Genomic DNA, 27401 nt, shown 5'->3' on the forward strand with positions numbered 1-27401 from the left:
ACACTTAAATCTGAAGACCTTGAGGGAGAGAAAATAACATTACCTGTCCAAGTCTGAAGTACGATGAAAACAGAAGTGCCAAGAATTCTAGCAAACTTCCGGTCACTAAGTTATAAACAATTGCAGCTTTCTTGGCTATAGTCTAGATGTGTTTATAATTTTCGTTTTTTGAAGACTATGTAATCATGTGAAGCAGAATAAATCCGAGAAAGAATGGAGGCGTTAAAAAAATGAAATGCTGTGAGATACTAAGGAACATGACTTGGCCAAATATGCATCCTTTTCGGTGGAGGCTACGCTGTCCCACAACCAATCCACTTTAGGAAACAGTAAAATAGAGTTAGCAATTATGTCCATTAGAATTTTTAAGACTTTTCTGAAGTAACTAGACACCCATAATCTTAATACTGATTTGAACCAGTCAGTGGCAAGGCAGTATCTCTGTAAAATATGCCATTGTATGAATGCTACAATTTAACTATGACTTGAGGCACGTTAAACAGTAATAAACATAAAACTTCTGTTTATTTCCAGAGATCTCTAGTGCCTTTTTATAAACTCGGACTTTTATACAACCCTTTCCTAGTATAACATACAGATAATGGTCATTCGGCCTCTCTTAGAAGAACATGGGGACACAGAATCGGCCGCGTTCACAGAAAGCCCACATTTTTGCTGCTTAGTCCGCACCAACATTACAGCGAAGAGCTCTGTGGCTACAAGCATGGGGCAGAACTGGAACCTTACAGGCGCTGTTCCCAAGCTCATTCTATTTTTACTCTCCTTCACTGCCCCTGTTCTCACCTTTTGTTCTCGGCAGGCTATCCCCAGCCCTCACCCTTTTTTAAAAGAGCAAAAAAAAAGTGAACCCCCCTTTCTCCAAGTGGGCATCAGTGAGAAATTGCATTCCTAGAATCATGATGGCCACAGCAGGAGCAAGCGACTGACACCTGCACAGCTGATGAATCCCAGTTAAATGAATTTTGAAATTAACCTCCAGTTAATTTTGAACTTAACCTGGTGAGCTGCTTTTCATCGAAGTGGTGGGCTGCTTTCCCGAAGTGACACCAGACTTCTCCATCTGAGGGACACATGTTGATTCTCCGTAGCCCTACCCAAGTTGTTGCTCTTGGCATCTCTTCTTTAGGATCCAATAGATGCATTCTTGAAATAGTTTCAAACCCACAGCTCACTTTTTCCATTTTCACCATGTTTTTTCATTGTTGTCATTATAAAACAGCCATTTTTTTGCAGTAGTCAGACAAAAGCATAACCTCTTTTAGCTGTTTTTTTCACTTTATAATGTTTTTCCTCAGGAAAAAATGAAATCTACATTTCAACACTCTTGGAGTACACTACAGGAAACACAGGAGGAATGGGTCTGTCTGTCTCCATTACTCCAAAGAATGAAAGCACCGTCACTCATTTACCCTCTTGAGATAATGTGAAGGTTCTTTGATTGTAATCATTTTGGAGGAATCATCTCCCTTCCATTCCTTAGAATACTTGCCTTTTATAGTCGTCCTTTTCTTTTATACTGTCACTACTTATGCATGTAGATTTAAATAATATAATCTATCTGCTTTTGAATGTATAGGATTGTATTGATACATTCTTGTGTGTCTTAGTTCTTTCACTCAAAATTGCATTTATAAAATTCATTGAAATTGTTGCTTGTGGCTCTGGTTTATTCATTTTCACTCCTGTATAGCTACATGTCTAGTGCTCAACAGCCATGTGTCTAGCAGTTGCCAAATCGGAAAGTGCAGCTCTGCAGTGTATACCCAGGAGTGGAATCCCTGGGTCACAGCGTGTGCGTAGCGATGACTTTAGAGGACAGTGCCAAAACATGCCATTCAAAGGGGTTTACCAATTTACACTCCCACCAGCAATTTCTGAGGCATTTTCTATTGAATTTGAACTTAAGCATTTCCATTTTTAATTTCTAAGATGTATCTTCATGTTCTTTATCAAGAAATGTCTTTTCACTTTTGTTACTCTTGTTACTTGTTTTTTGTGATTTCATCTTTTATAGTTAAAATCTTATGCATACTTTACACTCTGTATCTGATAATTCCAATATCTGAAATCATTAGGACTCTTAATTTTTGTTTCCGCTGACTCTCACTCATGGTTACTTTATGTCTCTGATGATTTTTTTAAATTATGTATTTAATTTGTAATGATTTATTAATTTCCAACCATAATGTTTTATATATTTGATCTGAGAGTGATCTGTCACAAGTGTTCTATTAATTGCTTTTGCTCTACTGTGGCTTCTTGGGTCCTCCAGAGGACAAAAATTATCCATTTGGCATTAGAGTTGACAACTATTAAGAGTAGTAATTATTCTTATGCTTTTGTTGTTGTTGTTGAGGGAGGTCACTGAGAGGACATGACCACTGGTTGAATAGTGAGCTGGACCCTGGCAACTGGAGGCTCCACACCCCTCCCCTGTCCTTGGAATGTGCATTCTCCTTGCCTTGCCTGCTCTCAGCAGCTGCCCAAGGACACAGCATTGAAATAGGGATGTGGTATAGAGATGATCTGGACAGTAAACGGACTGAACCCAGCTAAGGCCTCTGTCTCAACGTACTAGATCTCGTGAGTGGGGGCAGGGATCTGCTCATCCTCCAGCAGCCCAAGATAAGCCTTGTATGTGAGTTCCCTTCGCTTATTAAACCTGCCACCTAGCAATGTGGAGCGGCCTCTGGAAGGCCAGTTTCACATGACACCTGGGAAGCTCGCGCGGAGCCTGCGAACCACTGTGTTGCTGTTTCTCAAATTTCTTACCATAAACACATAATGCTTGTAAAATCATGAAATCATGTTAAAATGACCATGGAACCAAAACATTTGCCAAGCACAAGAAAACTCCATTAGTAAATTTTTATTGTGCATTGTGAGGTGGGATTTCATGTCACTTCTTAGAAGGCTCCTCATGGAGAATTAAGGTGTCCTTTTGTCTGTGATTTTCCATTCCACACTGTGTATGGTGCGAGGGCTTAACAGGGAATGCTTTTCTTTAGAGATAATTTTTTAGTTTTTAAAAATATTTTATTTGTTTGACAGAGTGAGAGAGTGCACAAGTAGGGGGAAGAGAAGAGGGAGAGAGAGCAGCACAATTCCTGCTGATCAGGGAGCCGGATGTGGGACTTGATCCCACCACCCTGGGACCCTGACCTGAGACGAAGGTAGACGCTTGACCCACTGAGCCACCCAGGCTCTCCTAGAGATAATTTTTTAAAACTGCTTCTACCATAAGCCAGAGGCTTCTACTCATCTGAGACTACTTTAGCTCCCACTTAGAGTCCCTGTTTAGGCTGGAGTCTTTTCTGCCACTACGCACATCCGCACATCCGTATGTTTTGAAGTGGATACGGAGGAAGGACTTTGGGTATGGAATGGCTTATACTTAAGGAGACCAACATGAAAAGAAAAATTCAGGGTGGGGAAGAGAGGATCAAAAACTGTAAGTGGGAGTTAATTGCAAGAGTTGGAGATAAGAACAGATCTTTAAGCCAACTTGGATAATCCCCCACTGTGGACCGAGTCCATAGTGCTGCACCCCCGTCAACACTCGGGGAGCACCGCGGCTCCGTGCTCCGGGATTTCCCGCATCCTGCGGGGAATGAGGGTCAAGCCAAGCGGTTTGATATTTGAAGGAAGGGGGAGGGGCCTGAATGGAGAAAACGGAGAAAATGGAGCTCTATCACACGGACGAATGTGCTCAGAGGCTTTAAGATTTTAAGTACTAGGGGCGCCCGAGGGGCTCCGTGGTTAAGCGTCCGCCTTAGGCTCAGGTCACCATCCCGGGTCTTCCCATAGGGCCCCGCATCGGGCTCCCTGCTTGAGGGGGGGGGTCCTCCTTCTCCCTCTCCCCCTGCTTGTGTTCCCTCTCTCGCCGTGTCTCTGTCAAATACATAAAAATCTTTAAAAATAAAAAAAATAATAAATTTTAAGTATTAAATAGTTTTTGTTAACATTTCAGCATCTGGGGCAGAATTTGCCGCTTTCTTAACCGCGACTCTTCTGGCGTGTAGGATTTTCCTCTGGGAAACGCTCCCGCCCCTTTACTTATTTTAAAAGAAGGCGCTTTCAGACGTTTTCAAACGTCGCGGACGGCGCGGGACGCCCTTCCCAGCCCGAGGCCTTCCCCGAGGGCTTCCCCTCACGCCGCGGCTGGGCGTGGCCTTCACAGCGCAAGTCTCAAAAAACCGGTCGACTGCAGCCCACGGCTCGGCCCCCCAAAGCCCCGGTCCCTGCCCCTGCGCTAGGGCGGCGGGAACCCGAGCCCGCACAGAAGCCCCCAACGCTTGGGCCTGAGGCAGTGCGCAGGCGCGGGGGGCGGGGCGTGGCGGGGCGTGGCCGCGGCAGAGAGGCCCCGCGCTCTTCCCGCCGCGGGTCGGCTTGGGGTCGAGAGCCTCCCGCGCTAAGAGGGGCCGGGAGGCTGGGCTTCTGGTTTCCCGCCTTTGCCTCGCCCTGCACCCACAGCTCGTCCCGGGGACCCTCACGCCCCTGCCCTCAGCCGTTCTGGAGCGGCCCCGCACCGCATCCCTCCGGCAGCTGCTGGCGCCCGGCCGGCCTCCTTCCTCCCTGGGCCGGGGTCTGAGTGGGCTCCCTCCCGCGCCGCTTGTCACTGCGGTCTCGCGCCTGCAGACTTGACCGGGGTCCGGGTCGGGGGCGGGGAACGAAGCGGCCAATGTGCAACGCAGAGTGGGATTCAGAAGCCCAACGCGACTTCACTTTACAGATGCGTGACCTTGGGTGGACATTGACACTTTTTAAGCCACCTTTGAAATATGGACATTTAAAATGTTAACCGAGTAACCCCGGCGGTCCTGTTTCTCCCAAGGCCGTGAGTCAGAAAGGTCTTCCTCACACCTAACCACCTGAAGTGGCCAGGGGACTAGAGATTTTAGGCGGTTATTTCCCATCAAATTCATCGTATACTCTGCTGCCAGATTTCATCCCTTGAATATAAGATCGTGACCCCACCTCCAATTAATACACATTCGATGACTCCAAACTGTCGTTCCAAACTTTGTCACCTCCCCTCTCTCTGCCGTCAGCCCTTGCTGATGATACACATTTGGGCCTCATAACTTTAGGCCTCTTTTCTCCACTACAGTTTCCCTTTCTAAATTTCTGTTAAAATCCTACCGATCTTGCAGGGCCAGCTCGAATGCCATCTCCCTCAGAGAGCCGCTTAGATTTCCCCAAAGTCCTCGTTCTCTTTGACACAAGGCTTTTTAATTTTTTTTTTTAAGAAAAACCAAGTAACTGACTTTTTTTTTTTTTTTAATTTGACAGACAGAAATCAGAAGTAGGCAGAGAGGCAGGCAGAGAGAGAGGAGGAAGCAGGCTCCCCGCTGAGCAGAGAGTCCGATGCGGGGCTCGATCCCAAGACCCTGGGATCATGACCTGAGCCGAAGGCAGAGGCTTTAACCCACTGAGCCACCCAGGTGCCCCGAGGCTTTTTAATTCTTAATGGGAGATGGTTAATGGTACCTGACACTCTCTTGTAATACAGTTGGGCATCTACATTATCCTCTCTACTTATCACCTAGTTTTAAATTCCCTGAGAGCAGGAAATTATGACTTTTTCATCTTTGTATCCCCAGAAGAGCTTTCCAAAATATAAATTAAAAATAAGGGGAGGGGGGCGGCTGGGTGGCTCAGTGGGTTAAGCCTTTGCCTTCAGCTCAGGTCATGATCTTAGGGTCCTGGGATCAGACCCCAACACTGGGCTCTCTTCTCAGCAGGGATCCTGCTTCCCCCCCCCGCTCCCCCACCTGCCTCTCTGCCTACTTGTGATCTCTGTCAAAAAAAAAAAAAAAAAAAAAAAAAAAAAAATCTTTAAAAAAATAAAAATAAAATAAGGGGAGAAAGTGTTTAAAAGCCTGCCATTGTTTTCATTTTGATTGAAACATTTTTAAAAAGTTTCCTTGAGTGAAATTTTGAGATTCATAGCTACAAGTTAATTGTAAATAGAAGGATTAAGGAATTGATTTCTCAGCCCCCTACTCTGTCTCCAATGTGACAGGTGCTTTCATACATGTTCATTTCCTTTTTTTAAAGATTTTATTCACTTATTTGTCAGGGAGATAGCTAGCACAGCAGGGGAATGGCCAACAGTAGAAGCAGACTCCCCACTGAGCAGGGAGCCCGATGTAGGGCTGGATCCCAGGACACTGGGATCACAACCTGAGCCCAAGGCAGACGCTTAACGACTGAGCCACCCAAGAGCCCCACGTTCTTTCATTTCTTCACAGCAATCCTGTCAGGTTGCTGCTACCCCCACTAACCCATAAGGAAGCTATTTTCCCAGTGACACGGTAGAGCCTTGAGGGGCAAACCTCGCATTCTGAACTCCCTTCCATCATATCAGCACTACTTATGGAAAAAGTCATTAGAACTACTACAAGATCCTTTTCCAGAACCAAAGGAGATCATGTTCACAAATGCCTTTTCCAAACTAGAACGTGTACTACTCAAGGGTAAGGTATTAATTACAAGGAGGATGTCGTAAGTGGAACACACGGGTATCCAATCTCTATCATTTAGAGCACAAAATGCCTTGAATAAACCCTCCGGTGGAACGGATGTCATCAATAGGCATTTTAATCTTAACCTCTCAGGTGCATGTACTTTTAAAAAAGTAACGGCAGCAGTGCCTGAGTGGCGCAGTCAGGTGACAGGGCTCTTGGTTTCGGCTCAGGTCATGATCTCCGGGGCCTAGGATCAAGCCCCAAGTCACGCTCCTGCTTCTCTGTCTCCCTTTCTGCCCCACTGTCCACCCTCACTTTCTCTCTAAAATAAATAAATAAATGAAACTTTAAAAAAGTAATGACGGGGCGCCTGGGTGGCTCAGTGGGTTAAAGCCTCTGCCTTCGGCTCGGGTCATGATCCCAGGGTCCTGGGATCGAGCCCCATATTGGGCTCTCTGCTCAGCGGGGAGCCTGCTTCGCCGTCTCTCTCTCTCTCTCTGCCTACTTGTGATCTCTGTCAAATAAATAAATAAAATCTTTAAAAAAAAAAGTAATGACAGGGCACCTCCATGGCTCAGTCAGTTGGGCATCTGCCTTCAGCAGTATCCCGGGACTCTGGGTTTGAGCCCCACATCAGATCTCTGCTAGGTGGGGAGCCTGCTTCTCCCTCTCCCTCTGCCTCCAGCCCCCCTTGCTTGTGTTCGTTCTCTCTCTCTGGCAAATAAATAAAAAAATCTTTTAAAAAAAGTAATGACATTTAGCTATTTGTACTGGCAGGTAATGAATCTGTTACATATCCTTTATGTAATTTAATATTCATATGGCACTAGCATGTGTTTTACAACAAAAGATAAAAATAAGACATGGCCCCTGCTCAGAAGGCTTACAATCTGAAAGGCATTAAGATACAGGGGATATAATTTCAGGGACAGAAGATTTTAAAAATGTTTTTGGTTTAAAAAATGAGTCTTCCGTGATAATGAAACAGGTTTTAGAATGCGATATTAAAGGGAAGGTACTCCTCTGTATATGTGAGAAACAAGAGATTTGTTTCTGGGACATAATGAACAAGCGATTCTCAGCTGAAGGCAAGAAGATGCTTCCTTTCACAATATTTTGGGCTGGAACAAAGTGGCTATTAAGTTTCAAAACAAGATGGCACCTTGAGCCCTTGATTTGACTAAGTCTCCTTTATTTGTAAAATTTAGTTAAATTGAAGGGAAGGTGGGTCTTTTTGGTTTCTAAAAAGAAGAATGCTTTAAAGAGAGATGAGAGGTACCAAGATGAAGACTAAGAAAAATAAACAGTGTGGTGTGGTGCTAAAAATAACAGGGAAAACAAAAGAAAATAATGGGGAAGAGTCAAAGGCAAGGATCACAAAACAATGGGAAGAATTCACAGGATGAGAAGACTAAACAGAAAGGTCAGGTGAGGGAAGACTTAGGATGAAATTGACCCTAGGAGAAATTATTAAAAGGTTTAATTAAATATGTAACCCAAAGCTCCTACTGAAGCAATAAACAAATTTAAAATAATTGTGATTAAAAGGAAAAACGTAATGTAAAATATTTATTCAATAAAAATAATTTTATAATCTATACAGAGTTGAATAAAAAGTATAACAAATTATTTTCACTTCTTTGCAAAATTGCATACAGTACAACTTGCAAACTAGGCTCAGCGTTCTGTAAATATGGCCACATACCAGGATATGAACTTATTATCATCTTAAAATAGTAAAGGCTCCGGTTGGGTACCACAAACCTTGAATTAAAGTCCAGGGAAACATTGCTTTGGTAACATGAATAATTTGATTGTACCACAGTCGGTTTTATTAAAAAACATTAAATAAAATCCCTGGAACACCACTTTTCTACGTTGTTTCTGAATAAACAATTCCCTCCATAGCAAAACAAAAGATACAATATAAAATGATAGGCTGTCCTTTTAGGACATCACTTCCCCTTCCCTTACTTAGTGTTCTGCTCTTGCCCTTGATCAGAAAGGAAAGTGAATGGAAAATGGCCTATATTTATCTTCTTTCATCTACTTCTAGAGTTTCCACTTATACTAAACGACTATATCAACTTTGGAATCTTGATACTATTATTCACACTGCTTACCTGTGTTATTCTAAATAAGTTAACCAAGGTTATTTTTCAAGATAAGGCAACAACGTCGGCTATAAAAAGGCTTTCATGTCTCACATACACTAGCAGCCCCTCGGTTTACTAGTTACAGAATTCAATGCGTACATAATAACATTTTTCGAGTACCTTGGAAATGAAATCACTAGCAATTTTTTATTTTCAGATATTCCAAGATGATCCATCCTTAGAAACAAAGGCAGATTTAATGTACAAAATGCAGGAATCAAGTCTATCCTAGTTCCTGTCCCATTGAAATAATTAAAAAGAGGCTCAGTGTGTGAAAAGGCCTTACAATAATCCAACATATCTAACTCCTGATGACATCTCTATCTTGGGTAAGAAGGACAAATAATATAAAAGCTATAAATAGGGATGAAGATATTTTAAAAAGGACTTTTCATTTCATTTTAGAAATAAAAGGGAATGTGAATACAAAATGGGCTACTTGTATCTTTAGCCCATACTAACTTTTCATCACTGAATTAAAAGTCCTTCATACCAAAGACCAAAATACAGGCAAACATACCATTAGTTTTCTGATTAGGTCTCTTCATTTCAATGATTAGCAGGCCTCAAAACTTGCCTTATTTTCTACCTAAATGAGCTTCTCCGGGAAGCATACGAGTAACGCAGAAGTGTATTTCTAAAGACAACCTACACAAACACAAAATTGTCAAGATGGAAACAGAACATTCATACAATGAATTTTTTAAAATAAAATTAGAAATGACACACATTCCTAATACGACAGAACACCAAACCAGAGCAAATATTGCCAGTGGTTAAGAACAACTTTCATCTGTAGAAACACAAATGCACATGAGTAACAGAAATAAGAATTAAGCTGAACAGAGGCAGGTGCTGTTGGAACCTATTTCTATTCTGACCTGTAATATCCCGTGGCCCCGGGGAAGCCCCGTCCCACCAGGCCACGCCTCTGGCCCATCAGATAGACAGAAGTAACTTGACCTACCCAACACCAAACTCACTCGCTATCCAAAGTACAAACGCCATGTGGTTGCTCGAATGCTCTTATTACTTGGTTTTCAAAATCAAGTTCACTTCTGAATCAGAAGAAAGTAATCCTTATATTAGCTTTCATAAATAATCCATGAGATAAACTTCACCTCTGGCTCCTCTAAACAGTATCGTTACTCTAGGAACACAAGGTCTAGTCAGTTGGCTGCTTTGAAGCCTTAAAAAGCACATTCATAAATATACATCTACATATTAAAACATTAAATACATCCAGGCACAGTTGCTGTGCAGATTTTTTGCTATAAGAAGCAGCTTATCAGCAGTGTATTATGATGTGGTTACTTGAGACAGTGTATTATGATGTGGTTACTTGAGAACTCAATTCTGCATCTTCTTGCTTTCTGTATTTCTTCAGAATATTAACTATACCATTAGCCAGGAAAACCACAGCGATGAGTGCAAAATAGCCAGCGTAGATCAGGAACTAAAGGAGATAGGTAAAGAAGTCATGGAGAGAATTATCAATTAGAAGATGAGAAGTTTTATTTTATATATGTGAACACAGCCTATAATTGAAAGTATATTCAGTTTCTCCATAAGCCTTCACAAAACCCTGTGTGCTCACACAACCTGCCAGGCTCTGACAAAAAAAAAAACGAGGCAGCAGAGCATGGTGGGACTGAAGCTCTGTCAGCCTCAGTGCAGCTCCTGACTCCATGCCTTCCTAGCCATGTGACCATGACTGAAATACTTCATCTCTGAGCCCTGACTTCACTTACAACATGGAATTCACAATATTCCCTATTTTACAGGGTTGCTGGGAAGGGATGAGATCATGCGTGTGTTTATGAGCACACACTGCTAAGGCTGTTAACACAACTGTTTTCTATTTGTGTTGCTGTAGTTGTTACAAAGGAATCACGGTCTCTACCCTCAAGCTGGTAGGTAGAGAGCGACTAGCAGGCCAAATTCTGAAGACGAAGAACTTCCGTTCTTCCCCAGAGGAGGGCAGCAGAAAGTCGGCCAGATTCTGTTACGGGATCACTTTCCACTTTTCATATGGATCTTCTCCAGGCTAATATTTTAATGTGACTGTATAGTTTATCAACAGCTTCATCATCATCATCATCATCATCATCATCTTGAAAGAACTTATGAAACAACCATCTGCTGGCTCGTGAGCGCAATACGGGTGCCGCTCTAAGTCTTCGAGCCAGGTTCTTTAAAATTTGGATACATTTTCCTATAGGAAACCTGTTGATTAATTATGGCAGTTAAGAGTTCAGCACAACCTACACAATTCGAGATTCCACCCACTATTTCTATCGCAGGATGACAAGCACTTAGTTTCTCTCCTACCCTCCATTCCAAATCTAAGCACCAAACCCTTGAGAGGTCTTCTCAAGGTTTTCACTGCTGGTGGTAATTGGGGAACACAGAGAAAGTGGTGAGCTCCCACTCCTCTGTTCCCCGCACCCACTTTTCTGAGGCAGCATGATCCAGGGAGGGATGATCAGGCTTTAGAGTTAGAAGCTGGTTTAAATCCCAGCTTTGCCACACTATTATCGACCACGAGACCTTAAACAACACTTTATGTTACATAACCTCTCACGGACTCGTTCTCTCGATGCCCAAGCCTGACAACAACCCTGCATAACTCTAAAGGACCACGTGGCCCACGAAACCCTCAGTGCACATCAGCTACTATGATGATCATTTCTTTCTGTTCGAGCTCTTGGGGAAAAACAGTTAAAGACTGCTAACACGGTGGGCCTTTGTATAGTAAGAACACTAGTACCTCAGTATGGAGGGAGTCATCCAGGCTGGGATGGCTGGGATGGGGGAGGGGGAGGCACTTTTTAATTCAACTGCCCCTTTTGCCAGAGTACAGAGCAAGGCCCACCTACAACTCACAACACACGAAGGCATATGCGACAATGCGCTTCCTGAATGAATGTAAGGACCCACAGTCTCTGGGCGTGTGTGCAGCTGTCTCCTCGATGAGTCACTTGTGAAGAATCTTCATGCTATTCATCAATAGCAAGTCATTACCTTGGTATTTGGGTGAGTGGTACTTCGTATAAAGGAGGAAGGAAACAAAGAACTGTGAGATGAAGCAGGGCATCTCAAACACCAGAGGCAGTGTTCCATGCACAGAATTAAAAACGGAGGGACATATTGGATGAGGAAGCGGAAAAGCTTGGCCTGGAAGGAACCAGCATTACTTCTTGGCTCTACCAGGCTGTAAGTTACACTCAGAAATGTTCTAGGTCCTCATCAAAAATATGATGGTCCCAATATCCTCGAGAGAGAAAAGAACTAAGGATGGGGGTTGACTGAAGGCAGGAGGGAACACGTCCACTTCTCCTATCTGTCTCTACCGTTTGAATTTGCTTTCATCCAGCTCCACATTGTCACCCTGATCCAGTGACAACACCTTGAGTGTCGAAACAGAAATCTTACCTGAGTGGTAATGTCTAAGCCAAGGCCGCTGGAATCCACCACAATGAGAGTGAGCAGTGTCTGTAGGGCCAGAGCAATGAAGGTGTTCACACCAAACACAAGGGCATAGCGCTCCATGCTGAGGTTAGCAGCAATCTGAAAACTTAAAAAAACAACCCACAAAAGAATGAATAGGTAAGAATCACTTCCGAGGTAGTTAGAATGTTTACTTCAATTATAAAGAGGAGCCCTTCTTTCTACTGTCCTTTCCCTTCCCAACCAGGTGAAAAGCCCGTTGCTGCTAAGTGGTGTAAACCTCATGCAAACATCAGAACAGAGCAGGAATATATGAACAAGGAAATCAACGAGCCTCACCTAAGTGCTTCCTCAGGAGAAAAACATGCAATACAATGCTTCCTCCTGTTTGCTGCCTTTTTTTTTTTTTTTTTAAGATTTTTTATTTATTTGACAGAGAGAGAGAGAGATCACAAGTAGGCAGAGAGGCAGACAGAGAGAGAGAGAGATCACAAGTAGGCAGAGAGGCAGACAGAGAGAGAGAGAGAGAGAGAGGAGGAAAGCAGGCTCCCCGCTGAGCAGAGAGCCCGATGTGGGGCTCGATCCCAGGACCCTGAGATCATGACCTGAGCCAAAGGCAGAGGCTTAACCCACTGAGCCACCCAGGCGCCCCCTGTTTGCTGCTTTTAACTAGAAATTTTCATTTGTTTGAAAAGAAACCAAAAGAGTTTATACTGTCACAAGTTTTCCAAATGCTTCTTTGACTCCAAATACATACGTTGCTATGGTGATGAGTAACATGTAGATGATTCTGAAGATGACATAGGACGTGTAGCAAACCCAGATGTTGTGCACCGTATCCATGACGTACACGGAGGCAGCAATCAGCAGGGAAAACAGAGACAGCATCATCTCCCCCCACGTTGACCAGGATATTTTGATGTAACCCACTGCAAACACGGCAACGGCACCTACAAAACCAAACAGAAAACTCACCTATTTATTTTGCTAAACAAATGCTCTTTTAATGAATTAAAAATTCAGGTTAGATTATTAAATTTCAAAACCTTGCAACTTATAGGGGAGCTCAAGGGGCACCTGGGTGGCTCCATGGGTTAAAGCCTCTGCCTTTGGCTCAGGTCATGATCCCAGGGTTCTGGGATCGAGTACCACATCGGACTTCCTGTTCAGAGGGGAGACTGCTTCTCCCTATCCCTCCTGCTCCTGCTGTTCGTGTACTCTCTGTGTCAAATAAATAAATTTTTTTTAAAAAAGAAAGAAAAAAGAAAAGAGATCATTCCTTGGGGTCACTTTGAATTTAGGAGGGGAGAGGAAATCTGATTATGGTTGACCTCATCACCTGAGAGGGAACTACCCATCCGCCCTCCTTACCCAGGAGGGTGGATGCGGCCTCCACGCCCCCGTTGTAGATAGCAGCACTGCGAGAGGGCATCACTTGCTCCCACAGGCCCTGTGTGTAGTTCACCACTTGGAAATAGCTGCAGGTGGAGAGGGCCCACCACACAGACCAGCAGAGCAGCGGCCGAGAGGAGTAACACATCAGGAAGTCATTCCACAGGACCTTCAGCACGAGGAGACGGTCTGGCTGGGGATCCTACACAGGAAAAGGGGAAGAAAGCTCAAACACTAGGAAGGCAACCACAGGAAACAACTGTTATGGACTTCCTTTTCTATTTGACAGACATTTTTCTTTTTCCTGGTGAAAACCAACTGGTTGGTTATTTTTGTGCATACAAACAATATAGAGGTGAACCTCATTTTATTGTGCTTCCCTTTTCCGTACTTTGCAAATATGTTTTTAACTTCTGGAAGGTTTATGGCAACCTTGAGCAAGTCTATCAGAGCCAGGTTTCCCACGGTATTTGTCACTTTGTCTTTGTGTCACATTTTGGTAATTCTCACAGTATTTCTAACTTTTTCATTATTTTTTTTATGGTGGTATCAGTGACCTTTGATGTTACTACTGTCCTTGTTTTGGGCTGCCATGAATTGTACCCATTGAAGAGAGCCAACTTCATCAGTAAATGTTGTATGTGTTCTGACTGCCCCACTGACCTGCCATTTTCCCTCCATTTCCCTCTCCTCAGGTGTTCCATTCCCTGAGGCACAGGAACATGGAGATTAGGTCAATTAATAACCCTACAACCGCCTCTAACAGCAACTTCTGTAATTTTTTAAAATTTCCTTTGTCTAGAATGTTCTTCATTATTTTTCTATTCAAATCTTATCTGTCTCCCAAAGTCTACCTCAAATACCAGGTCTTTCGGCAAAGGAGAACCTCTAGATGTAAACAGAACCTCTGAATAGGTATAGCTGGGGGTTTGCAAGGCCAAGTTACAATACCACTCATTTCTCAGCCCTGTTGTGCACAGAGGGAGACCAGTCTGTAGCCAAAACAACAGCTAGGATGGAAATTTCCAAACCTAAGTTTGCTTCTTTTATTAAATGTTTTTGAAGGACACAATCCCAATACTAACTCTTGCTATGAACAACAGACACTTTCATGATGAAAAGGAGCCTATCATTATCTCCTTAGCTGCTGATATTCCATTATCCAAAACACAGTAAAAACATACAGAGTGAGCCTTAACTGATGGGAACAAATAATGTACATTTGTTTTTAGGAAAACAAAACAAAACAAAATATGGATCAAGGAAGCATAGGTGCCGTTGAGGCAGGTTTACAATTGGGCAACAGTGAAGTTCCAGCCAAACCTAAAAAGCTTCGAGGACTCTCTCTCCTGCTCCGGCCTGTTGTGCACTTATTCTGCTCCAAGAATCATTCCTGCCTTAGCCTGGTAGCTTACTGAGCTCTCATTCCTAAACCAGAAGGGTGCACCCTTCCCTGTTACAGCTTAGTGCCCTTGAACTTGAGAGAAGTGTCATCTTCTCTGAAACAGTAGCCAAAGACAGGTCAACTCTTAGCAGGTTGTTAATGCCCTACTTTCTGGCTTAGCCCTAGATTCTGGGAATACAGCAGAGAAGTCCCTGCCCTCGTTGAGCTGACATTTTGGTTAAGGGAGACAGGCGATAAACACACACACGAGAGAGCTTAGAGTAGGAATGATACTATGAAGAAAGGGTGGCAAGGGACTGTGGTAGAGAAAAGGAAGGCTGGTGAGAGTGTTGAAAGGCTTTCCGAAAAGCTCATGCCTGAGCGGACACCTGAGTGACACAAAGGAACCAGCCATGAAAATCAGAATGAAGGGCAGTACTGACTGAAACCTTGGGGACTGAAGTTCTAAAGTGGGAATAAGCTTGATGTGTTTCAGCCAGTTTCACGTGAGGTAAGGCCAGATTACAGGGGGATTCCCAGGCCACAATATGAGTTTTGGATTTTCTTCTACACACAACAGGAAAATATATGGGGGTGGGGGTAGGATAAGTAGGGTTTATTGCCTCAACAGTGAAGATTTAAGTCAAGGGCTGGTGACTGCAATTAAACCACTTCTATGACACTATGTGTTCCTAACTACAGAGGGGACTGGACAGGAAAGGAAAAGGCATTCGTGTGATGCCTGGGAATCTGAAGAAAAATGTACTTTCAGATCAATCAGCTCATCAAACTCAGCATTCCAGAGCTAAGGAAAGTTCAGGGATCATCTGGTTTCACAGTCTACAGTTAAGAGTAGCCTCAGTTAAAGAATCAGTGGTGGAATTAGTACCGGGTTCTGGAGACACCTTTCGTAAGGTTCAAAAAACCAGGGGAACCAATTCGAACTGAAAGGTTATCTGCAGCCCCACAATAACTATCTACAGTGAAGGCACCAGGCTATTCTTGATTACTCAGGTATAATGATAAAGACAATAGAAATGGAACCACAGGGTGCCTGGGTGGCTCAGTGGGTTAAGCCTCTCCCTTTCGCTCAGGTTATGATCTCAGGGCCCTGGGATCAAGCCCCGCTCGGGCTCTCTGCTCAACAGGGAGCCTCCTTTTCCTCTGCCTCTCTGCCTACTTGTAACCTGTCAAATAAATAAGTAAAATCTTTAAAAGAAAAAAAAAAGAAATGGACCATATATTGATTACCTACTACGAATACTCATTTGAGAGCCTTACTTTGCCTCTGAATTTAATACACGAAATAACTCTGTGAGGCAGAAAGAAAAAGGAGTAAAGAAACAAAGTCTCAAAGAGTTAAGTAACTTGCCCAAGATCACTCTGCTGGTTAAGTACTAGAACCTCGGTTTGACCATCTTCAAAATCCACTATGGTGTGCTGCTAGAAATTATATAAAGTACAAAGTGGAAACATTAATGTTTCATAGAGCTCAACACACACATACACAAAAGAATGCTTACTCCTCAGTCTACAAATAAAAGTATGGGTGTGTTAACAGGTATCCTCCCAGTAATCATGTGTCAGGCCCTGTGCTAAAGAAGGGGCTTAATTTACATCATTTCTAACAGATGAGCAATTTAAAGTAAATCAGGTCCGACGCTAGGCCGAGCACAGAAGGAATCCTGTTTCCTATTTAAGAAAGAATCCCTGGCTGTGCTGGAGTGTCCACCGCAAGAGGCTCGTTCTGAAAAGAACTCACAGACACTGGAGGGTAACTGGTGGACGGGGCTGTCACTTTGACTTCCACTTCATTTTCCCTTTCCATCAAGTCAAGATCAAACCACCCACCCACCTACCTACTCTTCTTTACCATATTTACCACAATTATGATTTACACAGTTCAGTTGTGGGCTCTATCAACTTAAAATGGCACTGCGGTCCCCAGCATCCATATTCTGACTTCTTCAAGCCTGTCAAGAGAAACAGCACTATTTTCGCCCTGTACAGCTGCCAAGCAGCCCCAACAGCCTGTTCTGTGCCAGCAGCACAGCCGAGGATACGAAGAACTGACCTGCATCTAACTTTTACCACACTGTACCCGACAGGACGGTTCTGACCCCATCGTGAAAGACCTTACAGCATAACGTACAGATCAAAGTGGATCTCATACATTCTCTTTAATGATGTTATAGGGTCTATCAGTGCGATTCTGCACACGTCACTCTTCTCTGTTCCCAATCCCTATCTCTAAAATGAGAGGGTTGATGACATCTAAAGTCCCTTGTAACTTTCAAATACTCTGACCGTGCAATGGCCTGTGGTCAGAATCACTTTCAACTCTAAGTTTCACAATTCTTCAGCATATCAAGTACTGACATTTTGCATGTGTATAAACAACAAATGTCAAGTTGGTCTAGGACAGAGTTCTTTAAATGTGGGTTATGACTCATTAAAATGCAATAAAATCAATGTAGTGGGCAGTGATCTGCATTGTAAAAAAAAATGAAATGAATGAAACAAATAAGACACTATATTCATTACATTTAAATTAAAAAACTAGGGGCGCCTGGGTGGCTCAGTGGGTTAAGCCGCTGCCTTCAGCTCAGGTCATGATCCCAGGTCCTGGGTTCAAGCCCCACATCGGGCTTTCTGCTCAGCAGGGAGCCTGCTTCCTCCTCTCTCTCTGCCTACTTGTGATTTCTCTCTGTCAAATAAATAAATAAAATCTTAAAAAAAAAATAAAAAAAATAAATTAAAAAACTAAAAATAAAACTGAAGTTATTATCAAATAAATGAATTGAATGGGATGTATCAATAAAGTATTGCGCAGTAAAACCTTTGCTTCAGTTATATAGAAAAAACATACACACCTATGGGCAGAACTTGTTTCTATGTAAGATGTGTTTCTTACTCATGCTCAAAATGGTTTAAAACTTCCTGGTCTATACACATCTTCGGAAGTATGGCCAATGTCAATATTTTTTTAAATTATTTTTTTTTAATTATTATTTTTTTTAAAGATTTTATTTATTTATTTGACAGAGAGATCACAAGCAGGCAGAGAGGCAGGCAGAGAGAGAGGAGGAAGCAGGCTCCCCGCCAAGCAGAGAGCCCGATGCGGGGCTCGATCCCAGGACTCCGAGATCATGACCCGAGCCGAAGGCAGCGGCTTAACCCACTGAGCCACCCAGGCGCCCCGGCCAATGTCAATACATATTAATTTTAGCTACAGCCATTTTAACACATTTGAAACAGAATTTAAAAGGGGTCCTTATTCTTTTTTTCTACTCCGTAAGATCAGGTGATTTTAACTCTTTCCCCCTCCATCAACTCTTTGTTGGCTTGCTAACACCACTTAACAAACTATGAAGGAATCAGCACTGCATTCTTACTTTATCCAGGTATGACTGATGCTACCTGCAGGTGCCCGAGGAGTAAAAGTGAGTTTCATGACCAGAGTCACCTAGGCTCAAGCTCTTTGGGAGGATAACCTAAGTTGCAACTAGTAACGATAAGTGAAGAACAGGGGTAGGCATCAGAGAGTAATTAGATGCCACATGGAAACAATTTGAGTTAACTCTTGGGGGGAGCCGAAAACCACCCATGTGGGTACTCTACTCTCATTCAGACTACAAGGCTTATGGACCCACACAGTAAGAAGGTTAACAGGTTATTTCCAAACACGTCCCATGAAAGCTAAGACTAATTCAGTATCACTGGAATGAACCTTGCCCCTCACAGAGTATAACCTGTTGGAAAGATAAGAAGCTTTTATAAAGAAGGGTGAATGAATGGGGGAAGCAATTAGTATTCCTGGCTAGCCAGAACGTATGGATGGATTATTCTGATGCCGTACCTAAGAGACAATTTCACAGTCACGCTTTTAAATGTATTCCATCATCATCTTAAATTTTCCTCTTGTGATTGTCTTCCTCTGCGCTGTTCATTACTACCCCCCTCTGGGAAAGTGTCACTTGAAAATACAGATATCACTCCCAGCACTGAAGAGAAAGTTAAGCTCCCAACCTTAAATACTTTGGGTTTCAATTCAGAACTGGAAGTAGATATTCATCATTTGTTGGAATCATTTCATCTAATCATTTAGCAAAATTTTCTGAGTGCTCTCTTTATAGACCAAGTACTGGGGATAGAGGTAAAGAAGACACAGCTCCTGCTGTGGCCTCCTAAGACACCTCTGACACAGCAATGTCAGGCTGTGCAGTCTGACTTTGGAGTCACTCACTCCAGGATAAAACACATTCATCATCCCTAATATAAATCAACCTTATCTTTAATCAGTGGATGAATGAACCACTGGACCAATTCAGGATAAAAACCTGAATCCAGATGAATATGAAGTCTAGCAAGAGGAGGTTTCCTGTCTGTTCTGTCACCACTGCTCCACCAACCACAAGACATTTAAGGCTAAACTTACCGGCTCCTCCATATTTAGGGGTATTTTTGACTCAATGTCCTCCCACCCAGGAAGGTGGTTAGAAGCTGAGGTGTTGGTTACAATGCCGCCATTTTGTGCCTTGATGCCATTCATCCTCTGGCAAGTGGAAGGAACGTGGTGAAAGAAAAGGCTCTTCTGTGGCATAGGCAGAAACCAGGCCACAGCAAAAGCCACAGAAACACAGGTAAGAGAGATGACATTCAGACTGAACAGGGACCAGCCTGCCACGGAGACAAGGATTTGCCCCAGGACAGAGCCCACAGTAAAGCCCACCAAGGTGGCACTCCGACAGTAACTTGTGACTTTCTGGTACATGTTCAGGTCTACCACACTGTAGATATAAGAGTAATAGGCAATTTCAGTGGCTGTGGCGATGCCATAGAAGAATTCCAAGAACTGAATGGCCAGCAGTCCCTGGGCGTAGAGCAGCATGAACCATGTAACAATAAGGCTGAGTCCCTGCAGCAGAACAACAGGCTTGTAACGGAGGTAGTCTGTGGCGAGGAACACTGGAAACAGTAGCACCAGGTAAGAGTAAGTCCATACTGGATAAATTTCATTGAAGACCTGAGAGAAAAAGGAAATTTAAAAACCCATTAGTGGTATCAATGGACCTGGAATATTTGTCACAATGTATTCTTACAAAACAACCTACCCATACCTCTAATAAATCATCTTTATCAACCAAAGAAACCTCAACAACAATTCTGATAACTGTTTGGTATATAATTCCTCGTTTTCACCCTATCATCTTTCTCTTAAAGTCTTCCCCCTTCATCAAGGCCTGGTTTGAAGCCATCCTGGTCTGAGCCAACTTTGCTGGATCGGACAGTGTTCACGGCGCAGTCCTTGGAGCTCCCCTGATACCGCTTCGTGTGTGCCCATCCCCTCAGTTCCCACCCAGCACTGCTTCCTACCCACGGTTGCACATCTCCCATGGAGCTTTAAAAAATGTGCATGCCTCGCCAACAACGTCCCAGGAGATTTTTGTCTGAGCCAGAGCTGAGGACCACGGCCTTAGAGGGCGGACTCCTGAGGGCTGACTTGCTGGCCAATGCTGACCTGCACCCCCTAGCAACCAGCATGCTGTGTGGACCGTACTTGGCTCAGTAACTGTTTTGGAAACAGGTAAGTGTTTGTGAATGGTCATTTATTCTTCCTTCTAGCCCTAGAATAGGGAGCCTTGATGCTACTGTTTGATTAAGGTTTCTCGGATTTTAAGTTTCATTGCTTTGAGGGAACAGGTAAAGAGGATAGTTCTGTCCTAGTCTTGACCAAACAATTATCTGTGGATGATAGGATTATAGGCAACTTGGGATGTCCTTCTTTCTAGCTTGTCTATAGGACAGAAGTTTTGTTTTCTCTTTAATGGATTTTTAAAATTGGAATAAAGTAGAAATAATCTCTAAAATCTCTGAAAAATCTAATTTTTTCTAAAATAAAAAATCTCTAAAATAATCTCTAAAATCTTCCACCAGACAGACTCCCCTGGGATTTCACCCCCATCATTCGCTGTGTGATTATCCACAAGTTTTTTGTTTAGTTCCCTTTAGCCTTCCTCTCCACTACCAGTTTAAGAGGCATAAACCCTACATCACAGGGCTGCTTGTTGCAAGGATTAAAGGACAGGATAGATACATGCAAATCACTCACTTCCTCTACTTAGAGATCAAGATTGAGAACTGAAGCTGAAACAGACCCTCTGGGACAGTATGAATGAAGTAATTCAGCTGACCTGCCATCCCCATTCTTCCAGGATCCACCACTGTAGGAGACCCCCTCTTCTTTTACTCCTACCCATGTCTAGCAAGGTCCTGCGGATGTATATAAGTTGGTTTTTTAAAAGTCTAGATCACTGGCCCAGATCTTTAAGTGCTTGCTGAAAGGCAGCCTGGCTTACAGGCTAACTACTTTGCCAAGGAGCAATCTAACTCTAGACTCTGACAATCCAAGGCCAAGGGCAACTTTCTTTTTAACTATCATGTAGGCTTCAGTTCACCCAAATGTAAAACGGGCTAGTCAGGGTCAGGGTTTAGAGGAATAATCCGGTAAACTGTTATTGTAAAATCTTTTGGCAGTGCAGAGCATAACTACAAAAGTAGAACATAATCTGAAATATAGTCCAGACTTGGTTTCTGTTTTTGACTGGCCAGATATAAAAAATAATTTGTCTAACAGTCTCACCTTCGTGAATTTTAGCCCAATTTGTATTTGTATAAATCATTTAGCAATCTCCACTGGATCAGGAAATTTCTTGCTCCAGAATATGGGTATGAAAAGAATAATCAAGAACCGTAGAAATGATTGTTATTTAAAAGTGTGTAAATTTTAGCAACTGAGGTCAGGCACCACCACGACCTAGGACACCTCAACAGAAAACCAAGGGGGACAGGGTACCTTTGAGATAGAAGCAGTGACTTCACAGCGGTGTTCATTAACAACTCCCCACTTTTTCTTTTTGCCTCTGGTTTTACAGATAGTCTCCTCTAGTTTTCTTTTCTTTTTTTTTCCCCCTCTAGTTTTCTTTTTTTTTTTTTAAGATTTTTTTTTAATTTATTTATTTGAAACAGAGAGAGAGATCACAAGTATGCAGAGAGGCAGGCATAGAGAGAGAGAGGAGAAAGCAGGCTCTCCGCTGAGCAGAGAGCCTGATCCCAGAGATCCTGGGATCACGACCCGAGCCGAAGGCAGAGGCTCAACCCACTGAGCCACCCGGGCGCCCTCCCTCTAGTTTTCTTAACTGTGAAACTGCCTCCTCTGACTCCCCTCGTTTCTTCACCTTCGCATTTTCCCCACCTGTTTTTCCCAACACTACACTCCAAACCATTAGCCACCACGCCTTTGCTTTAGAAAGAATCTCCGTCACTTCCTTCAGTACCCGACGTTCTCTTGTTCCCAATGCTCCCTTCAGGACTTTGACCTCTTCACTCCCACAATATTGTCTGTACGTACACATGTCCTATACCTTTCGATAACGGCTGTCCCCAAATGATTAACAGCTAGGTTTTCATTATAAAAAACTCATCCTTTAATTATCAACTTCACGTGCTTATATTTATGAGATTCATTCTACTCCTAACAGAAAACCACAATTAAGGTAACAAAGATGAGGAACAGGAACCTGGCCAGACCAGCAATGCCTGGAATAAAATTAAAGGAATAAAATTAAAGGTGGGTGGGGGTGATGGGGAAGAGATGAGTTCTCTTTGACTCATTCGAAATAAAAAAACCTGACTTCTCTTTTATGAGAGAGAGGTCACCCCAAGGTGAATGTCCCTCTCACGATGTTATCATTGTAATAGCAAAGGTCTACTGACTTACCACCCACTATGCAAGTCGCCTTACCTACCTCACTGCATTTAATCCAAACAACAACCCTGAGAGGTAAACGCTTTCATTACCTCTGTTTTACGAACGGAGGAAACTTGGCCTTACAAAAGGGTTAAGCAAGTTTTCCCAAGTTCTCACAGCTAGCACTGACAGAGGGAGGATCGGAACCTTGATACTCTGATTCTACCACAAGAAAATACCTCATTTCTTCAACCAGAAAACTCTTGTTAATCATCTGCTCTGTTCCGGGGCTACTGCTAGTGCCTGCAGCAGCTTTTCCACCCGTAAGAAAGCGCCTTATAGGGCATTCCTGAAGAGATACAGACCACACAATCTCCGGAGCTTAGCCACTGGATCTCCAAAAATTCCATTCTTTTTCAAATGCCACCACGGACAAACTGTTACACCCGAATAGGTTTCTCCAGCAGATACTTTTAATCCTAAAGGGAAACCTCCCACAAGACAAAATGTGCAAATTACAGACTATTGTCCATACTCTGGACAATACCCACTTATCTCAGGTAAAATCTGCCATGTGAGCCAAGGGAACCGATTTTATCGAAAAGGTGCCTTTTACCATTCTTTGGATCAGAGCTTGTTTGTGCTTTCTTCTGAGATACAAAAGTCAAGAGAAAACATGTTCATTTCAAGCTCTAATTAGGATTTAGACTTTATTTTAGAATCCAGTTTCAATTAAACAACTAGTTAATAAGCTCTTATTTGCACAACACTTTAAGCTGTGTGGATTACAAAAAATAAAGTCTTAGTTCTTCAGGAGTTCTGAACCTAATGAGCAATATATATTCATACGTTATTGATAAGGAAGATAGGAAATACGGGGTTTCTTCTTTGAGGTGGCCCCTGAAGGAGGACAAAGTTAGGGGTTAACAGAAAGATACCAACAGATAGGTATGAGAAGCTTATTCCAAGCAAGAGATCACAACTTTGAGTACAGACTGGTAGGTGAGAGACTGTGGATAAGCTGGATTTATGACAAGAAGATTGATGTGGGGACGCCTGGGTGGCTCAGTGGGTTAAAGCCTCTGCCTTCAGCTCAGGTCGTGATCCCCGGGTCCTGGGATGGAGCCCCGCAATGGGCTCTCTGCTCGGCAGGGAGCCTGCTTCCCCCTCTCTCTCTGCCTGCCTCTCTGCCTACTTGTGATCTCTGTCTGTCAAATAAATAAATAAAGTCTTAAAAAAAAAAAAGAAGATTGATGTAAATGGCAGGTGGGCATGTAGAGGAAGAAGGCAAGGAGAAGAAAGATGTAGCGGGAAATAAGGCTGTTAAGGAGGTTAAGAGCCAAATTCTGTAGGACTCTGAATATCAGACAGAATAGGTAGAAAGTTCTTTGTATTTTTTTTTAAATCAAAGAAAGGTAGTGAATGTCTGTCAAATCACATGCTAAAAAAGAAGAAAGAATAAAAAACTGTTGGAGATATAAAGCTCTATTTTATTAATTGTTTGGCTTCATCTGTCAGAACACATTCCATTTTTAATGTGTTTAAATCTTAGAAAGTATGTATGTGGGGGTAGTGCTGGGTGGCTCAGTCTGGTCTGCCTCTGCTCAGGTCATAATCCCAGGGGTCCTGGGATCCAGCCCCACACTGGGCTCCCTGCTCAGTGGGGAGCCTGCTTCTCCCTCAGCCCACCAACCCCCACTTATGCCCTCCCTCTTTCAAACAAGTAAATAAAATCTTAAAAAAAAAAAAAAAAAAAAAAAAAAAAAAAACCTTAAAAATGGTACCTGGAACAGGTAATCATTTTTTCCTGAAATCTAAGAAAAAAATCCTTTGAGGGTGCAAAGATAGAGGAAATTCCGTCCTCCTTTTCCTTCTTCTGCCTTTAGACTCGGTTAACAATAGCTCCATTTAAGACGATCTACCTAGGCCCTTCTAAAGTCTTACAAGGAAATACACACTTAACACAAGCAGCACTGACCACGACCTGACATTCACTTTGCCTGAAAATCATTTTATTAACTGTCCGCTGGTGAAAGCAAGCATTAGGCCAGGAAGGAGAACAAGCTGTTCTATTTATTTCTGTTTTTAGATATTTTAGAAACCCAGAGTTCCCAAGAAGGTGGACAGAGCCATACTGTGGCCGAACCCCAGGATCAGCCAAGGTCCAAGGTCCTCCTAGACAAACGACCTCCTCTGTAGACCACTCGATTTCTTTTCAAACTCGGCCCTCCTCCTCCTCTTGCTAACAGAAGTCGGGCTATGTGCTTGTTACATAATCAGCCGGTATTTACCGGGTCTAGCGCCCCTGTTCTACTCCAGTGCCACCGAGGGCGAACGAAGCTAGAAAGCTCTCTGACTGCACAGGGCACAAGATGACACGGGACAACTCCCCGGCCCTGCGCAGGTGACAAAACAGATCGACGCCGCAACAGCCGGAGCACGTTTCCCCCCAGGAGCCCCTTTCTCCCGCCAGGTGCCCGCCCCGTGCCGGTCACAGGGCCGTTCCCATCAGCAGCTCAAGGATCACTGCGGCTTGGCGACTGCACCGCAGGAGCAAGTGCTTGTCTCGGAGTCACTCTCGTATTCTCCGCGGTAACTTTCCCGTAAAATCGCTCGCAACCCGTGTTAAAACTCGGACAGGAATGAGGGCTGCGGCGGTCTCCGTCGGGGGTCCTTCGGCCTGAGAAATGGAAGACCTTGAACTGGGTGAAAAGCAATGCCACCTGCTGGAGTCGGACAACGCAAGAAGGCCAAGCGGAGTCGCCAGTCTAGGGGCGCACGGTGACCTTCCACTCCCTGAGTGCCCTTGAAAGCGGACGTGGGCAAAGCAACAACAAGCGGGACTGGGAGTCACTGCATCGTCCTCCGACCCGCTCGCAGGGACAGTGCGCGGCTGTCCCGCGGGGCGATGACTAAGACAGGAAGGAGACTGAGTTTATTGGGGCGGGGGGGGTGCGCTCACGCGGTAGGTAGGCACGGGGGTCAGCAAGTCCGTGAACCAGGCCGCACCCACTCAGTAATCCAAGCAAGTTAAGGGGTGAAGCACGGTATGGGGAGAAGACGCAGCCGCGCGGGGACACGATTCTTGCAAAAACCACGGGTTCGGGGCTCCTGGGGGGCTCAGCTGCGGGGCGTCTGCCCTCGGCTCCGCTCATGGTCCCAGGGTCCCGGGATCGAGCCCCGCATCGGGCTCCCTGCTCGGCGGTGACCGGCTTCTCCCTGTGCCTCTGCCCTGCTTGTGCTCCCTCTCTCGCTGTCTCTCTCCGTCAAATGAAATGAGTAAAATCTTAAAGTTTTTGTAAGCAAGGGTTCCGCAGCCCCCGGCTGCCTACTCTCCGGCAAGAACCAGATACTAACTCGCCCGAGCCCCAAGGACGACGCGCGGCGCCCCCTCCCGCCGCCCGCGGGAACTGCAGGCCCGCCCGAGCGCCCGAGCCGCGGCCTCCACACGCCACCTCAAGCCCACGCGCCGGGCCCCGCGCGCCCCGGCCCCGCGCGCCCCGGCCCCGCGCGCCCCGGCCCCGCGCCCCGGCCCCGCGCGCCGCACACGCCGCCAGGCCCGGCCGCCGGCGGGAAAGCGCACCGAGCCGCCGCGGCTGCGGGAGGGCAGCGCCGCTCTGCAGAAGGCGCCCGGCGCTGCTCCTCCCGCGGGCCGCGTCCCCGCCTCCCGCCCGCGCCTACCTCCCGCTCCGTCAGGTTCTTGTCGGGCCCCAGCAGGTAGGGCGTCAGGAAGGGCTCGGACGGCCGGAGGCTGGCGAAGAAGCCGTAGGCGCACAGCAGCGCGGTGGGCAGGAACCAGCCCCCGCGTGGCACGCGGGCCGAGCGCAGGAGCGCGGTGGCCGCCGCCGCCCGCCGGGACCCCGGGCCGGGCACATCCATTCGCCGTGCGGAGGCCGCGGACCCGGCCCGGCGCCCGTGCGCGCCCGCTCGTCCTCCGCCCGCCGCAGGGAGGCTCTGGCTCCGGCGCTGCCGCGGCGCGGAACGCTGCAGTCGCGAGCGGCGCCCTTCGCGGCGGAGCCAGGTTGCGCTCCGCCAGACGCCGCCTTCGCGGGCAGCCCTCCAGTGCCCCCGCCGCCGCCGCCTCACAGGCTACGGCCAGAGCGCGAACGCGAGGCCCGCCCCCCTCGCCGCCGCCCCCGGGCGCGCAGCCAATCGCAGCGGACGCCTGAGTCTGGCTTCTCTCCCATTGGTCGCGGACTCCGAAATGCGAGGAGCGGGCCGAGCGCGGGTCGGCTGACATGCGCCGATCTGCGGGGCTCGGCGTGAAGCTGTGGAGGACGCGGGCTGGGCAGCCGGGCTGGCCGGGGCCGTGCGCATCGGTCAGGTGGAGGCCGGGGCCGTGCGCATCGGTCAGGTGGAGGACCCGGGCGCACGCTGGCGGGCGACTCGCCGTTCCTCCCTGAGGGCCTGCCGCCGCCCTCCCCCGCCCGAAGAGAAGGCGCCGTTCCACACGCGCGCTCTCCCCCTCCGTCAGCGTCCCTCCGGGCACTGTCCGCAGCCCGCACGCGAGGCCGGGCGGCCGGGCCCCGCCGAGCTGGAGCCGGGGGCGCGGGAACGCCGGAGCCTTCGGCCGGCAGCCGTCGCGTTTTCGGTCGCGTTCATCCGCGGGGCCGGGCGTGAGCTCCGGGGGCTTCCCCGAGCCCGCGGCGGGAGGGGCGCGCGCAGCCGGGCCTGGGGCTTGAGCTCGCGGTGAGCCTCCCGCGGCGGGTTACGGGGGAGCGGCCGGAGCCGGAGCCTGCGGTGGGCGGCGAGGTGGGAGCGCCGAGTCACCGCGGCCA

General features: G+C 45.7%; 2 protein-coding genes across 6 annotated transcripts in view; both read right to left on the bottom strand.

The window, feature by feature from the left end:
- CCDC181 (coiled-coil domain containing 181) overlaps nucleotides 1–10519 on the bottom strand; it is a 56314-nt gene extending 45795 nt beyond the window's left edge. Inside the window, exons 1-2 of one of the 2 annotated variants that reach the window (XM_047703751.1) lie at nucleotides 10500–10519; nucleotides 10390–10393 (exon numbers count right to left, since the gene is read on the bottom strand). The gene's annotated coding sequence lies outside the window, so the exon portion shown is untranslated. Of the gene's footprint in view, nucleotides 1–4021; nucleotides 4130–10389; nucleotides 10394–10499 lie in introns of those variants that run through there. The other variant, XM_047703753.1, reaches the window with a different exon arrangement.
- On the bottom strand, nucleotides 8048–26671 carry SLC19A2 (solute carrier family 19 member 2). 4 transcript variants are annotated; one of them, XM_047703761.1, is made up of 6 exons: nucleotides 26305–26669; nucleotides 19312–19899; nucleotides 13469–13691; nucleotides 12855–13047; nucleotides 12083–12224; nucleotides 8048–10103 (listed from the first exon to the last, which is right to left on the bottom strand). In XM_047703761.1, the coding sequence occupies exons 1-6, from the start codon at nucleotides 26500–26502 to the stop codon at nucleotides 9975–9977; spliced, it is 1473 nt and encodes a 490-aa protein (XP_047559717.1). In that variant the 5' UTR covers nucleotides 26503–26669; the 3' UTR covers nucleotides 8048–9974. The 4 variants fall into 4 exon arrangements, 3 of the variants coding, with proteins under 3 accessions (XP_047559717.1, XP_047559718.1, XP_047559719.1); XM_047703762.1 differs by lacking the exon at nucleotides 8048–10103 and adding an exon at nucleotides 10498–11693 and having other exon boundaries at nucleotides 26305–26670; XR_007122933.1 differs by lacking the exons at nucleotides 8048–10103; nucleotides 12083–12224 and adding an exon at nucleotides 12252–12478 and having other exon boundaries at nucleotides 12747–13047; nucleotides 26305–26671.
- Nucleotides 26672–27401: the final 730 nt, after the last annotated feature.

The sequence above is a fragment of the Lutra lutra genome, chromosome 15, assembly GCF_902655055.1.
Source record: "Lutra lutra chromosome 15, mLutLut1.2, whole genome shotgun sequence".
NCBI classification, from domain to species: Eukaryota; Metazoa; Chordata; class Mammalia; order Carnivora; family Mustelidae; genus Lutra; species Lutra lutra.